The sequence below is a fragment of the Xyrauchen texanus genome, chromosome 46, assembly GCF_025860055.1.
Source record: "Xyrauchen texanus isolate HMW12.3.18 chromosome 46, RBS_HiC_50CHRs, whole genome shotgun sequence".
In the NCBI taxonomy this organism is placed as follows: domain Eukaryota; kingdom Metazoa; phylum Chordata; class Actinopteri; order Cypriniformes; family Catostomidae; genus Xyrauchen; species Xyrauchen texanus.
The window spans coordinates 20,702,354-20,715,242 of record NC_068321.1 but is presented as its reverse complement, the minus strand read 5'-3'; the positions used below and the strand labels follow the sequence as shown (position 1 = coordinate 20,715,242).

At 36.0% G+C, this 12,889-nt stretch overlaps 2 protein-coding genes and 1 long non-coding RNA gene across 3 annotated transcripts in view; 2 read left to right on the top strand and 1 right to left on the bottom strand.

Moving 5' to 3' along the window:
• The first annotated feature begins 1,680 nt into the window (after positions 1–1,680).
• On the top strand, positions 1,681–7,829 carry LOC127638272 (major histocompatibility complex class I-related gene protein-like). The gene is made up of 7 exons (XM_052119733.1): positions 1,681–2,058; positions 4,393–4,650; positions 4,737–5,015; positions 5,479–5,769; positions 5,868–5,978; positions 6,550–6,582; positions 6,802–7,829. The coding sequence occupies exons 1-7, from the start codon at positions 2,004–2,006 to the stop codon at positions 6,831–6,833; spliced, it is 1,059 nt and encodes a 352-aa protein (XP_051975693.1). The 5' UTR covers positions 1,681–2,003; the 3' UTR covers positions 6,834–7,829.
• Positions 7,830–8,651: 822 nt separating this feature from the next.
• LOC127638280 (uncharacterized) lies at positions 8,652–9,255 on the bottom strand. Its single transcript, XR_007969852.1, has 4 exons — positions 9,207–9,255; positions 9,021–9,117; positions 8,800–8,912; positions 8,652–8,726 (listed from the first exon to the last, which is right to left on the bottom strand). It is a non-coding gene; the product is annotated as an uncharacterized LOC127638280 (long non-coding RNA).
• A 3,484-nt stretch (positions 9,256–12,739) lies between these two features.
• Positions 12,740–12,889, top strand: part of LOC127638274 (BOLA class I histocompatibility antigen, alpha chain BL3-7-like) — a 184,106-nt gene continuing 183,956 nt past the window's right edge. Inside the window, exon 1 of the mRNA XM_052119737.1 lies at positions 12,740–12,869. The gene's annotated coding sequence lies outside the window, so the exon portion shown is untranslated. The remainder of the gene's footprint in view (positions 12,870–12,889) is intronic.

Below are 12,889 nucleotides of genomic sequence, written 5' to 3'. Positions count from 1 at the left end.
ACAAACACAGAAGGTGTGTTTCAACCTGCAAAATTTGCTTACCAACAATGGTAACCAACCAGAGTCCTGTACCATGAAGCTGGGTTCGGTGGATAGCTACGTTTTAGTTTAGTTTGCCTCAACCCCAGGTTTTAGGTACCATGAAAGTTGGTCGGCTTTTAGTGGTGTTCATCTCCATAGCAAATTATGCTGCATGGCTAACCTGCTCCATAGCAGGTTTCGTTCTGGATTACAGATCGATAACAGATGCTGAACCAATCAAGTCACTCCCACGTGTCTCTTAAAGCACAATTTACAAATAAAATCTTAGAAATCCACAAAATCGACTTTTCATAATAAATTATTTATTTGAGAATCTAAATGTAGATTTTCAGCAGATAGATGTTGTATTTTATTTAAAACTTAATTTCTTTTCTTTTACTCTTATTAGGCATAGCAAAAAATATCTTTGAAAATATAAACATAATATATTAGGCTACCTATAATGGAAAGGGGTGAATGCCACCCAAACCAGTTCTTTCATGGACTTGAGATGAACATACAGTATTTTACTTGAAGTTAAAATAATATAAACAATAAGCAATACAAGCAGTACACAAAATAAATATTTTATAATAAGAACAAATACGTCTTATTATTGCATACCAATTTATTGCATACAGTATTCCAAGTGCTCACTTTTTAATTAATCAATAGTAGCCTTTTTTATGTTTTTTATTTTTTCATTTTTTTTAAATTTCATAAATTTACATGTTAAATTTTTTTCATTATTAAATAAGGCATCATACTTCGTATTTTTATTTTGTTAAAAAATTAAGACTCTGAAGGAAACAATCAAAATTAATTTATAATATTTCTATGCTTTTTTTAGATTCTATGCATGTGTTGTTACATGTGGTCTGCCACTGCGAGGACGATCAGCTGTCCTTCCTGTCTCCCTGTAGCACTGTCTTAGGCATCTCACAGTATGGACATTGCAATTTATTGCCCTGGCCACATCTGCAGTCCTCATGCCTCCATGTAGCATGTCTGAGGCATGTTCACGCAGATGAGCAGAGACCCTGGGCATCTTTCTTTTGGTGTTTTTCAGAGTTAGTAGAAATTAGTGTCCTAAGTTTGTATAACTATGATTTAATTGCCTACCCTCTGTAAGCTGTTAGTGTCTTAATGACCGTTCCACGGGTGCATGTTCATTAATTGTTTATGATTCATTGAGCAAGCACAGAAAACTTTGTTTAAACCCTTTACAATAAAGATCTGTAAAGATATTTGGATTTTTACCAAAATTATCTTTAAAAATACAGAGTCCTGAAAAAGGGACGTTTCTTTTTTTGCTGAGTTTACATGCGTGTCTGTCTGTCTGTCTGTCTGTCTGTCTGTCTATCTATCTACAGGTGAAACTCGAAAAATTTGAATATCGTGCAAAAGTTCATTAATTTCAGTAATTCAACTTAAAAGGTGAAACTAATATATTATATAGACTCATTACAAGCAAAGTAAGATATTTCAAGCCTTTATTTGATATAATTTTGATGATTATGGCTTACAGCTTATGAAAACCCCAAATTCAGAATCTCAGAAAATTAGAATGTCACGTTTTCCCTGTTGTCCGCCCTGAGTCTCACTGTCTGTGTGTAAACTACAATTCCCACAATTCCTGGCCTCTCTCACTGCCTGCACTCTTCATTGTTCTCACCTGTGTCTCGTTTTGTCTTCATTGTGTTTGTGTATTTAACCCTGTTTGTTTCTCCTTTCCCCTGTCGGTCTTTGATGTACCCTATGTGGACGTCTGTTATCCTTGCTCTTCGTCTTTGTTTTCTCCCGTGGAATCCTTTGTATGACCGCCGTGTTTTGTTTTACCTTTTTCCCATCGTGGATGTTTTCTTTGTTCGTGTTTTGTCTTGTTGTTCAATAAAAATCTTCCACTGCAAATAGATCCGCATCCCGTGCCTACCTTGGCCGTCATTCGTGACAAGTATACTGGTACATTAAATGTTAGCATTATGGACAGAATTCTTCTGCTTTTTCTGCTTTCACTTCCAACAGTTGCTACAACTGGTAAGATTTTAAGCGATATCTTTAAAACGCATTGTTGTAAACTTAACTATATTTGCTTGCACTAGAATCTGCTCAGAAAACATCTCCAATGGATATTTCCAATTTTTCAAAAACCTGCTTTTTTTCATAGTGTTGAAAAACACTTGAAGAGTGATGAAAGTGTCAGAAGAAATAGAAATGGACAAGTGAAATGGAATATAGAATTACAGGTTATTCACAAGTTTAACTAGCATACCAGAAGTATCTGCTAACAACAGAACAGTGACGCACTTCTAGTGACTTGTTAGTTGCAACAGGAAAGGTACAAAAAAAACAATGTATTGAAAATTAAACCAAATTATTAGTCTAAGTAAACTTAATAATAGCTTATGCATTTTGTTTTAATAATAGTCAGCACATTTAAGCACGTGATTTATGTAAAGATTTCATATATGAAAGCACATCACTTTCAGAGCAATCAAAACTCAATAGGAAAATTCACTCTGACAATTGTGTTTATTTCTATTTATTTTTTCAAAAAGTGTCTCTGAAGAGTCCCACCATAAATCTCACTGTAGTTATTAAGCTAAGTTGCAGTGACATCAAGGCAATAATTAAGTGTTTAATAATGAAGAATTTTTTTACTTTCCCTTTCATTCTCTGAGGTCCCATCAATACGGAAGAGGATTAGGGCCAAGCAATAATAAAAAAAAAACTATCTCGAGATCAAAGTCATTATAATGCGAGATTGAACTCGTCAAATTTCGAGAAAAAAAGTCGAAATACAATCTTGAGAAACTCATTACATTTCGAGAATAAAGTCGTGTTTTGAGAAAAGTCGAAATGAAATCAGTGTTCTCAGCATAGCCATACTGATAGAGGACATGGCAGAGTTGGATCGCTTAGTCAAGCTATATTTTAGACTTTCTTCCAGTAACAAAGAAATACTATCGACTTTAGCTAACTATGACAATAGTAATTAGCATATGAACTTTAAAGAGAATTTGCAAGCGGCTAGGTCTTTTTAGAAGGAAAAATCAGTCCAGTTTGCGCGATGTACTCGCTTTTGTCCAACGTGAAATGACAATGTGGTCTCAAATCGGTCTCAAAATTTAACGCGTTGGTCTACCTATCATTATGAGGACTTTCCATAGACATAATGAATTTTATACTGTACAAACTTTATATTCTATCCCCTAAACCTAACCCTCACAAAAAACATTCTGCATTTTTACATTTTCAATAAAACATAATAATGTATTAAGCTATTTAAATTATGGGGACACTAATTAAATGTCCTCATAAACCACATATATAGCATAATACCCTTGTAATTACCAGTTTGTAACCTAAAAATTGTCCTCGTAAACCACATATATACACACACACACACACACACACACACACACACACACTTTGAGAACCACTGTTTGTAAAGTATTTAGTTAATTGCAGTATTAAAAAAACACATTTATCAAGTCAAATCAAGACACTGAAGAATAACAAAAAAAAAAAAAAAATTGACACAAGGTGCAATTATACAATAAGGGAAATACACATATAAATACATTACATATAAAAAGAAAAACACCTATACCAGCAGTTTCTTTAAATAACTCTCCATAATGTTTTAGAAATCGTCATGGTTTTTTTAAGATTAAGGGGTTTTATGAGTGATCTTAATTCATACTCGCTGCATGCTGAATAATACAATTCACAATATGTTTATTTAAAAGTTTTATTTGTAGTAATAAAAAAGTAGTGTATTTAATGCTAAAGGAATGTGTCATCTTTTTGTATTTGTCACCATTCTGAGTAAATTCTAGAGACTGTTGTGCATGAAAATCCCAGGAGATAAACAGTTACAGAAATACTCAAACCAGCCCATCTGGCACCAACAATCATGCCCCGGTCCAAATCACTGAGATCACATTTTTCCCCATTCTGATGGTTGATGTGAACTGTAACTTAAGCTCCTGACTCATATCGGCATGATTTTATGCATTGCACTGCTGCCACACGATTGACTGTTTAGATAATCACATTAATATGTGTACAGGTGTTCCTAATAAAGTGCTCAGTGTGTGAATATATAAATGCAAAATGCATAAATGTAAATATACACACTTTGAAAAAGTGTTTTAAAGCATCTGGGGTCATAACAGGAATGAGTTTTTTTGGTCATGGATTCATAGTTAATAGATCATCATTTTTAAGATGTGAACCTGCAAACTTTTAATTATCTTTAGTCTACACCAATCTTAGTGTGTCTTCACTGCCTGCTGTAACATACCACTACACCACCACTACACAACATTATTTTTCTTGTTTCAAATGACCTGTTATTTTTTTCAGGTTCTCATTCTTTGTGGATGCTCGCAACTTACATGAAAGGACAAACACCATTTCCTGAATTCAGTTATGTTTTGATGTTGGATGATGTCAGAGTTCTGTATTATAATGGTGAGACGAAGACTCTCATTCCAAGAGGAAATACAACCACTGAAGACACGGTGTTTGATTCAAATCAACTTATCACCATTAGTGACTATATACAAGCATCTTTTATACAAAAATGGGCAGTAGCAACAAACAACTTAAATAAAACTGATGGTTAGTATTGTGCAAGATACAGCAAATACATACAGAGAATATTTTCAATCAGCATTTTACCTTAGGTATTTTACTTTGTGTTAAAGGTGTTCTTGCCTGCCAAAGACTGGTTTTATGTGAGCTGAGGGACAGCGGTGAACCGGGACAAATGATCACACGGGATGCTTTCAGAGGCTCCACCACAGATGAGTTGCGATATCTTGACAAGAAGTTTACATACCATGGCACCTTAAATGTCACAGCACAAGTGCTGAAATTCCATCTTGACTTCTCCATGTGGCGTCATGAAAATTTATACCAACCATTCTGCATTAAAACTCTCAAAGGTTACCTTGAAAAGAGGAAAAATCAAGTAAATAGAAAAGGTAAGATAACTGACCAAACCAAAATAGTCAGAAAAGATTAACTCAGGGAACTTACAAGCTACAAGTATTTACAAAGCTACTACAAATATGATTGGACTTAGTGCATTACAAAAAATGAAAAAAATAAAATATATTTTTCATTCTGGTACCGGCGTTCCGCTGCCTTATATCAAATTGGAATCCCAGGGGGTACGTCATGCTGGGGGCTCCCTGGCTTGAAAGGGATAAAGGATGACTGGAGACTGCAGTGTGACAGAGATCTGACACCTGTGTGTGTGTGTGTGTGTGTGTTTGTATTTGTCTTTTTGGTTCAGTTTTATTTTAATCTATTATTTACATTGTCAATCCGGTTCTCTCCTTCTCATTTCCTTTACACCCAGAAACAAACATCCTCTACATTAAGCTTAAATGTTTCCCTCATCAAGGCCTGCATTAAATCTGCCCACTATATTTTTTTCAACAGTGAAACCCAGAGTCAGACTCATCCAGAAAGCAAACACAGATTCTGGCGGGTCATTGGTGAGTTGTTTGGCAACAGGATTTTACCCTCGTCACATCAACCTGACCCTGTTTAGAGATGGACAGCCTGTATCTGATCATGAGATCACTGGAGGAGATCTGCTGCCCAATGGTGACGGGACGTACCAGATGAGGAAGAATCTGGAGATCAGTGCAGAGGAACAGAGAGAGAAACACAAATACACCTGCTCTACTACACACCTCAGTCTGGACAACAAACTGGACATCAGTTTGGGTAATGAATTCCAAGACTAAAACAGAGAAAACATCAGGCTGAATCTGTGAAAAAATATATCTACTATATGTGACCTTAGTTCATGGTTCATGTTTCAGAGTATGATCATGGAAAACCATTCAAATCAGTGATTCCTTCATTCCTAACGGTTATGGCACTGGTGTTGGTCTTTGGGACTGTGGCTGCTGTATGGAGAAAGCGACATAAATGTAAGACAAGAACTGAAAGAAATTGCTGTTATGAGTTTAGCTGCTTAAAACATATCCAAATGATTGACTAAAAAGTGAAATTGTATTTTTGACTTACTTTCCATCTACAGAAAAACACAGGTTAATCCAACAATATTCCTCCAAATGTTGTCTTATATGCGTTTCCTCAAAATGTCTATTGTGTGTCTATGTAAACAATTGTGCGTACCGCCTTACATAGCAAGACATACCTCTCTTCAGAGGCAAAGACTGCAGATAACTTTGTTAAAGTACTTGAAATGTGACAAAATGAAAGTTCTCATATTGCAAATTGACAGTTGACTGAACAAGAAATTAGTAGTTCTCTCAACAATATTTTCTTGCATTTAGTGAACAAATTCACATTGACTAAACTATAATTGTCCTCAGTTACATTGCTTTAAGACAGTTGTTGAGAGATCTCAGAAATCTTATTGCATCATGTTGACTTGATTTTCAATGTTTGCTCAATTCTTTTTCACAGTGTATTTATGAAATAGTACTTGTTTATTTTTTTATAATTCTAATGCTTTTTCATTCTTTGATCTTGTAGCTTCTATTAAAAGTGAATACTCCTCTCCATCTAGTGAGTATTATCTTTTAATATACATATTAAAAAATAAAAATAATCTGAATTGCTACTTCCATGTCACAGACTAAGGAGTGAAATATCAAGCTTTATTTTAGTATAGTAACATTCACATGAGTTATAATATTTTAGGTTATTTACATTACTGTATAAAGGAATTTTAGTTGATGTTTTTGCATATTCTGTTCATTCATTAATCATTCATTTAAATTTCAGTACCTGAAGAAAGTGTGGACACAGCATCGTAAACTCAAGTTTGCTATACTTCCACATTTAGATTCACTAGTGCATACTGACAACTCCATCAGCCCGGCAACTATGACTGGCTCATGCTCCATATTGTCACGATTCCCTTGTTGTGTGCCCTGTGTTTCACTAGTCTTTGTAAAAAAACCTCCACTTCCCACAATTCCCGGCCCTCATCACTGCCAGCACTCTGTCATTGTTTGCACCTGATTGTCGTTTGTGATCATCCTGTGTCTGTGTATTTAAACCCTGTTTGTTCCCCGTTCCTTGTCGATTGTTGAATGTTTCAGATGTTTCTATGTTACCTTTGCCTGGACGTTTCCCCAGCCTGTTTATTCTTTTGATGTTTTTTTCATGTTTTGCAATTAGATCCCCACACCTCGTCTGCATTTCTAACACATATAAATAATGTTAAAAGAGGGAACTGTTTATTAATTGCATGTTTTTATTCACCATGACCGTATGCCTATATTCTCCATATTTTTTAATGTGTTCGAAACAAGCAACATGTACATGCTTTTTCAAAAATTAACTTTCTTAAGACTTGAAGCAGTGCATGCCGGTTAGAAATTTTGTCCGACTTGATACAGCGCCGACGCCATGTGACTGTGACGTATGCCATCAAAGTACCGCGAGAGCGATTCGAGAGTAGCCGGAGGACTCAGCCAGCGCAGCTTCTCAAGAGCAGCTGCACAGGTTCTGATGACGACACAACTGATCCACGATTGGCCGGATTCACTGACAACACCGATGACGTGCGTTTCAAGTTTATTGCGACTTTTAAAACAGTTCAATACCTTTTTATGTCGTCTTTATCTTAAAAATCATATTTATTAGATATTGTTTTACTGTATTTATTGTTAATAAAGGGTTTGTGTATGTTTCTTTTGCATGACTTTCTTTTTCATACAGACATTTTACAGTATTCAGCTCCATAACCTATTCAAATGAGCATTTTTAATAACTCAAATGTTAATCTTAAAAACATACAATCTAATGTGGTCATAAATGTATGCTCCTGTACAAATTATGCATAATACATTGTTCTTCCATTTGTTCATATGGTTTCTTCATATTCTCTAGTTTATTTTGCTGTGGTCATACTTCACCTGCATGTGGTTAACAAACTGCTAACAAATTGCTATATCTTCAACTTAACAACAGTACAACATTCTGTTCACTTTCAAAGAGTTGGTCTAAATCACAATATAAATCCAACAGAATTGTGCTTTTCTGTATATGAAAATGAATGGTGTTTTGTCTCAAATGTTAAAAAGAGCTCATCTGGAGGGTACTGTAAATCCTGTTGCTGAAACTTTTTTTTTTATAGGTTACTTTTATGATTTTGTATTAGCAGAAACACTCATGTCAAACTGCTAAAGTATATATCCAATATGTTATCTTGTTTTGGAAGACCCCCTTCCAAAACACCACTTATACACACACATCTCAAAAGTGTGTTAATACCATGGTTAATACATAAAGTTACTTAATCACTAAATCATGAAAACAATGGAAATCACTGCTAATTAATGTTGAGCCAAAACTGAAAGTTGACTTAAAAGGGTAATTGCATTTGTTGCTAACTATTAGTAATAATGAATGGAACTGGTGTTGGCTATGGTCCCATGGTTCCTTAGGATATATAAAGAACCTGCACTACCCTATGTAACACACAACAAAATGGACAACGTAACCATTAATGTGTTAGACAGCAAAGGTAATGTTGTCATGCTAACAGTTTCCAATGACATCGCTGAAAGGATGAAGAATGGTAAGGAAACCGCATAACTGTGAAATAATTACAAGGCACCAATGATTTGTGCAAGTGTTTTATTTATCATTTATTCCCCCAGATCAAATGTTCTTTTCTTCTGTCATGGAGCAAGTATCAGCTGTTGAAACAAAAGGTACACATTTACTTAATGACCAAGAATATACTGGAAATATTTCTTGAGTGACACTGACCACATCTACAATCTTCTCTCCAACCAGCTCTCCTCAGTGGCCCAGCTTGTGCTGCAAAGCTCCTCCAACCTCCTATTCCATGTCTCACTACCTCCACTTGTTCTTTGGAAAGCCTGAAATCACCTCTAAATTCTGAGAGACTGTAGAGAGGGACAACATCCTCCACAAAATTGTCTATTTTTGGAACCATTCTAAATTAGAACAAGAGGAATTGTACTCACTATATACATGTTAGGCGGTGGGCCGAGTCCGTCTATCTCGTTTAGTTTTTCATTTGATAGTTACCCAGCAGCTGTCTGGCTCATTTTTTTTATTTGTCTGTATGAATAATTCACAAAAAGATTACCGATTGTTTCCAACGCCAATTGTTGCACATTTAAGTATAAAAATAGATTTAATTTCGCTACCTGATCACAAACGTTGGCCGGAGTGAGATCCAATCAGCGCTTGTGTTGTTACCTTGTTGAATTGATTTGACCAATCACGTTATTCGTTGAACCGGCGTCACGTGACTCGCGTCAGTCTGAAGCCAAATGAGTGAACAAACCCAACCTGGAGAGAGAGACCGGTGTGTCTCGGCAAGACAACGTCAAGGTAAGATTTGTTTTACAATGATTATACACCCCTATATCTTGATGCTTTTCATATAAGTTGTATTTAAGACTGCAAGCTATACTTCGTCGTGAATATATGCGTTGTCGTTGATGAGAACAGTAGCCACGAAAGAATGTTGGTAGTGGAGCAGTAAAGCTAGGTCTAACGGTATGTTGCTTAAGCTAATCCAAATCATTCGGTACATACACAATGAACTAAGCAAAGAGTATTCAAATACGGGATAAATACGGGTAAATATTTAAACGGGAAGACAGTAGGAAATAATTTGACAGGTATGTCCAGGTTGGATTGGTTTATAGCAAGCTACCTAGGCTACAAGTAAGCTAGGCTAATTATCAGCTAAAAAGAGTGCAAAGCAAAACAAAGAAATTATTTCAAATCAACTTTATAGTGGTAGTCATGGAGTTATATAAGCCATTTATGGTTGATTGTCACAGTTTATACAATGACACAATTCTGTGCATGGTAGCATATGCTTTTTGCAAGTGCAGTTCCCTCCCACACATTTAAGGGTTTTGCATTGGCAGTGCACCAGCTCTAAGACCCTCTGTGGTGCTGGGGGCAGTGTCATCCAGTGCACTACCAGGTATTCTCCCTCCATCCTCCATCCATGCTGTACCGGCGGGGGTATGTCAGGTTGTTTTTGCAGACTTCTCCTGTAGAATGAAAAATATGAAAACATTACTTTGGCCTATTAACCGACTGTATCAGTTTTATGTTTCTAATTTTGTTATCTTTAGAGTGACATATTAGCTGTAAACCATTTTCTCTTTTTCTGTTTCTTGGTCATGTACCTGTGTATTGCAGCCTGGTAGTTGGCACGCTGAATGTGCTGCTGAAGGGAGTCTTGATTTGGAGGAAGGCTCCTTTCGAGACATTTCCCAGACTTAAACATGTGCCACCTTGCCTGGTTGACACTTTTGACATCTTTTACGTCATATAGCTCGCATGTGAAGGCCTCCACTGCTTCATAGAGGTCTGGGGTCACAGTGAAAGTTCTGCCTATTCTCTGTAATGTGTTGCAGTGCTGTTGATTGGATAGGAGTGCCTTCACCTTTCCTATGCCATAATAAAAATCCAAAATATTTTATTTAAAGATGGCTGTTTTTGAGCTATTTAACAAAATTATTTGTGGTCAGAACTGCAGTAGTCTTGTCAAGCTTGTTTAAGATGGTTAGCATCTTAATACAAATGTCAAGATGAAAAATGTGATTTAAAATTATCTAGTAATGTGTGCTTTCTGTGTTTATTTATCTGAATATAATTCAGTTGTTTATCTAACACACAGACACGGACAGGACAACATCATATCTCTCCACACCCAAATGACTACAGAGGTGATCGTTGACAATCATCACATCAACAGCACCATGAATGGAGCAGGTCAAGATCACGGAGTTGCTTAGTATCCACATCACAGATGACCCATCTTGATCTATCGACACCACCAACAGAACCTGGCCAAGAAAGTCCAAAAACCTCTGCACTTCATCCCACAGTTGAGGAAGGCTCATCTCCCACAAATCCATCCTCTTAACTTTCTATAGGGGAATCATAGAGAGCCTCTTCCTTCCACCCCCACCCTCCAATAACCTAAGGGCAGCTGATTGACTCTTGCACAAATACACTGGTAGTTTACACTATGATGCTGCTACATTGGTTTATTTTTAAATTTGCTATGAACATTTGACCCCACTTACACACATATTGCACTGCCTTTTGCTACTTGTCATGTCATCCACTTGCACTGAAATACTATATTAATTAGGGATGAGTCACGATTTTCGAATATTCTATTAGTTGATTTTATTATAGAATATTGAATAGGATGTGCGGGATGATTGTCTTTAAAAAATCCCCATGTGGTAGTTGTGGTTATAAGTTGCAATCCTAAATTCACATAATATTTTTATACATTTTATAAATATATTCTTAATATTTGTTGTTTTTGTTTCTATGTTTGAGCTTATATATCTCAATATTAATAACAGTCTGGTTAATTTTGAGTCTTGAAATGTAAACTCTTAAGGGTTGGCTTTCTAAATATATGTTGGTTATGTGTATATTCAGAATGACTTCTGAGCAGCAACCTTTTTATTTTGGGGATGTCATGAATGCATCACTTGCCAAAGGGGCTGACTAGTAAGGGGTTAAACGTATATAAATGAAACGTTTTATATGAAAATTATACATTTGATACAAACCTTCACTGTTGTTAGCTGCATTTTCTATCTTTTTACGTGCTCTTCTTATGTGTTCTTTGTTGGTGAAGAGCATGTAGCATTCTCTGTGAAATCCAACATTAGCCGGCACATCTTGGACGTCTTCGGAATTTAAATTAAATGCCAATACGGCTTTTTCAGCTACTGTACTCTCTGTGGTTTGCAGGTTCACCCATAAATGAGTACATTGAACAATCTTTGCCAAACTTGTCTGGGAAAGGGGGGTTACAGGGCTTTTGACATTTGTGGCTAAATGGATAAAACACCTCATTTTTACATCAGTAATTTCAAGAACGCAGCCTCCTGGTCATCTGTGTTCATTATTTACATTGGTTGTCAAGGAAACGGGAGGTTTTCTGACGTTATGATTAGTAGTCCTGCTTATTTGCCGGTTTAAAAAAGTAAGAGTTTGTAAGGACATTTTGCGTCAAATGTGCAAACAACAAAGTTGGAAACAATGTCTGTAGTACTTATACGATTTTATTACATGACCTCAGCAAAAAAAGACTTTCACAGCTGTGAGGTAAGTATTAAATTCATAATTTCGAGGTCCGGCCCACCGCCTATGTAGCCTAACTGAACACACATGTAGTCAAACATTTATTTTCAGTGTTTTATGTTGAATTGGGATTTTAATCAAATAATTAGTGTATACAGAAGTGTTGAAATTGGAGTAAAACTCCATTATTTCTTTGTCAGAATGAGTAATTCTCTATTTAAACCAAAATAATAATAATTATTATTAAAAGGCAAGCAACAGTCTATTGATTACAAAAGCCACCCATTACATCAGTAATACATTGCAAAGACTATAGACTTTCGATACAGTATTTTTATTCAACATATAATTTGCAGATTCTAGGTATAGTAACTTTAAAACTAAATTGATAATGTGTAATTTGTTTAAATAGATACTTCTTACATTTAACCATTTAACTCACCTTCGTTGCTCATTGTGCCCAATGTCATGCAAAAATAATGGAATTTCTATCGCTTCCAGCTCGTCTGCGATAATGCAAGCAAACACCACGTGATCTGCCATGACTGACGTAATTGCAGCAAACTACGGGAGCCACAACTTGTCCGGCTTCATATCTCCGTTTGCAGATCCTCCCCGCCTGCACGCGGCAACTCTCGCAGATCGGTTACATCCAGCAGCAGCCGATGTCGAACACACCTAATAACATAGAGTCTGACAGCAGCTGTCAATTAATCCGTCACTACGAGTCTCAGGTATTGTTCACAGGCTCTTA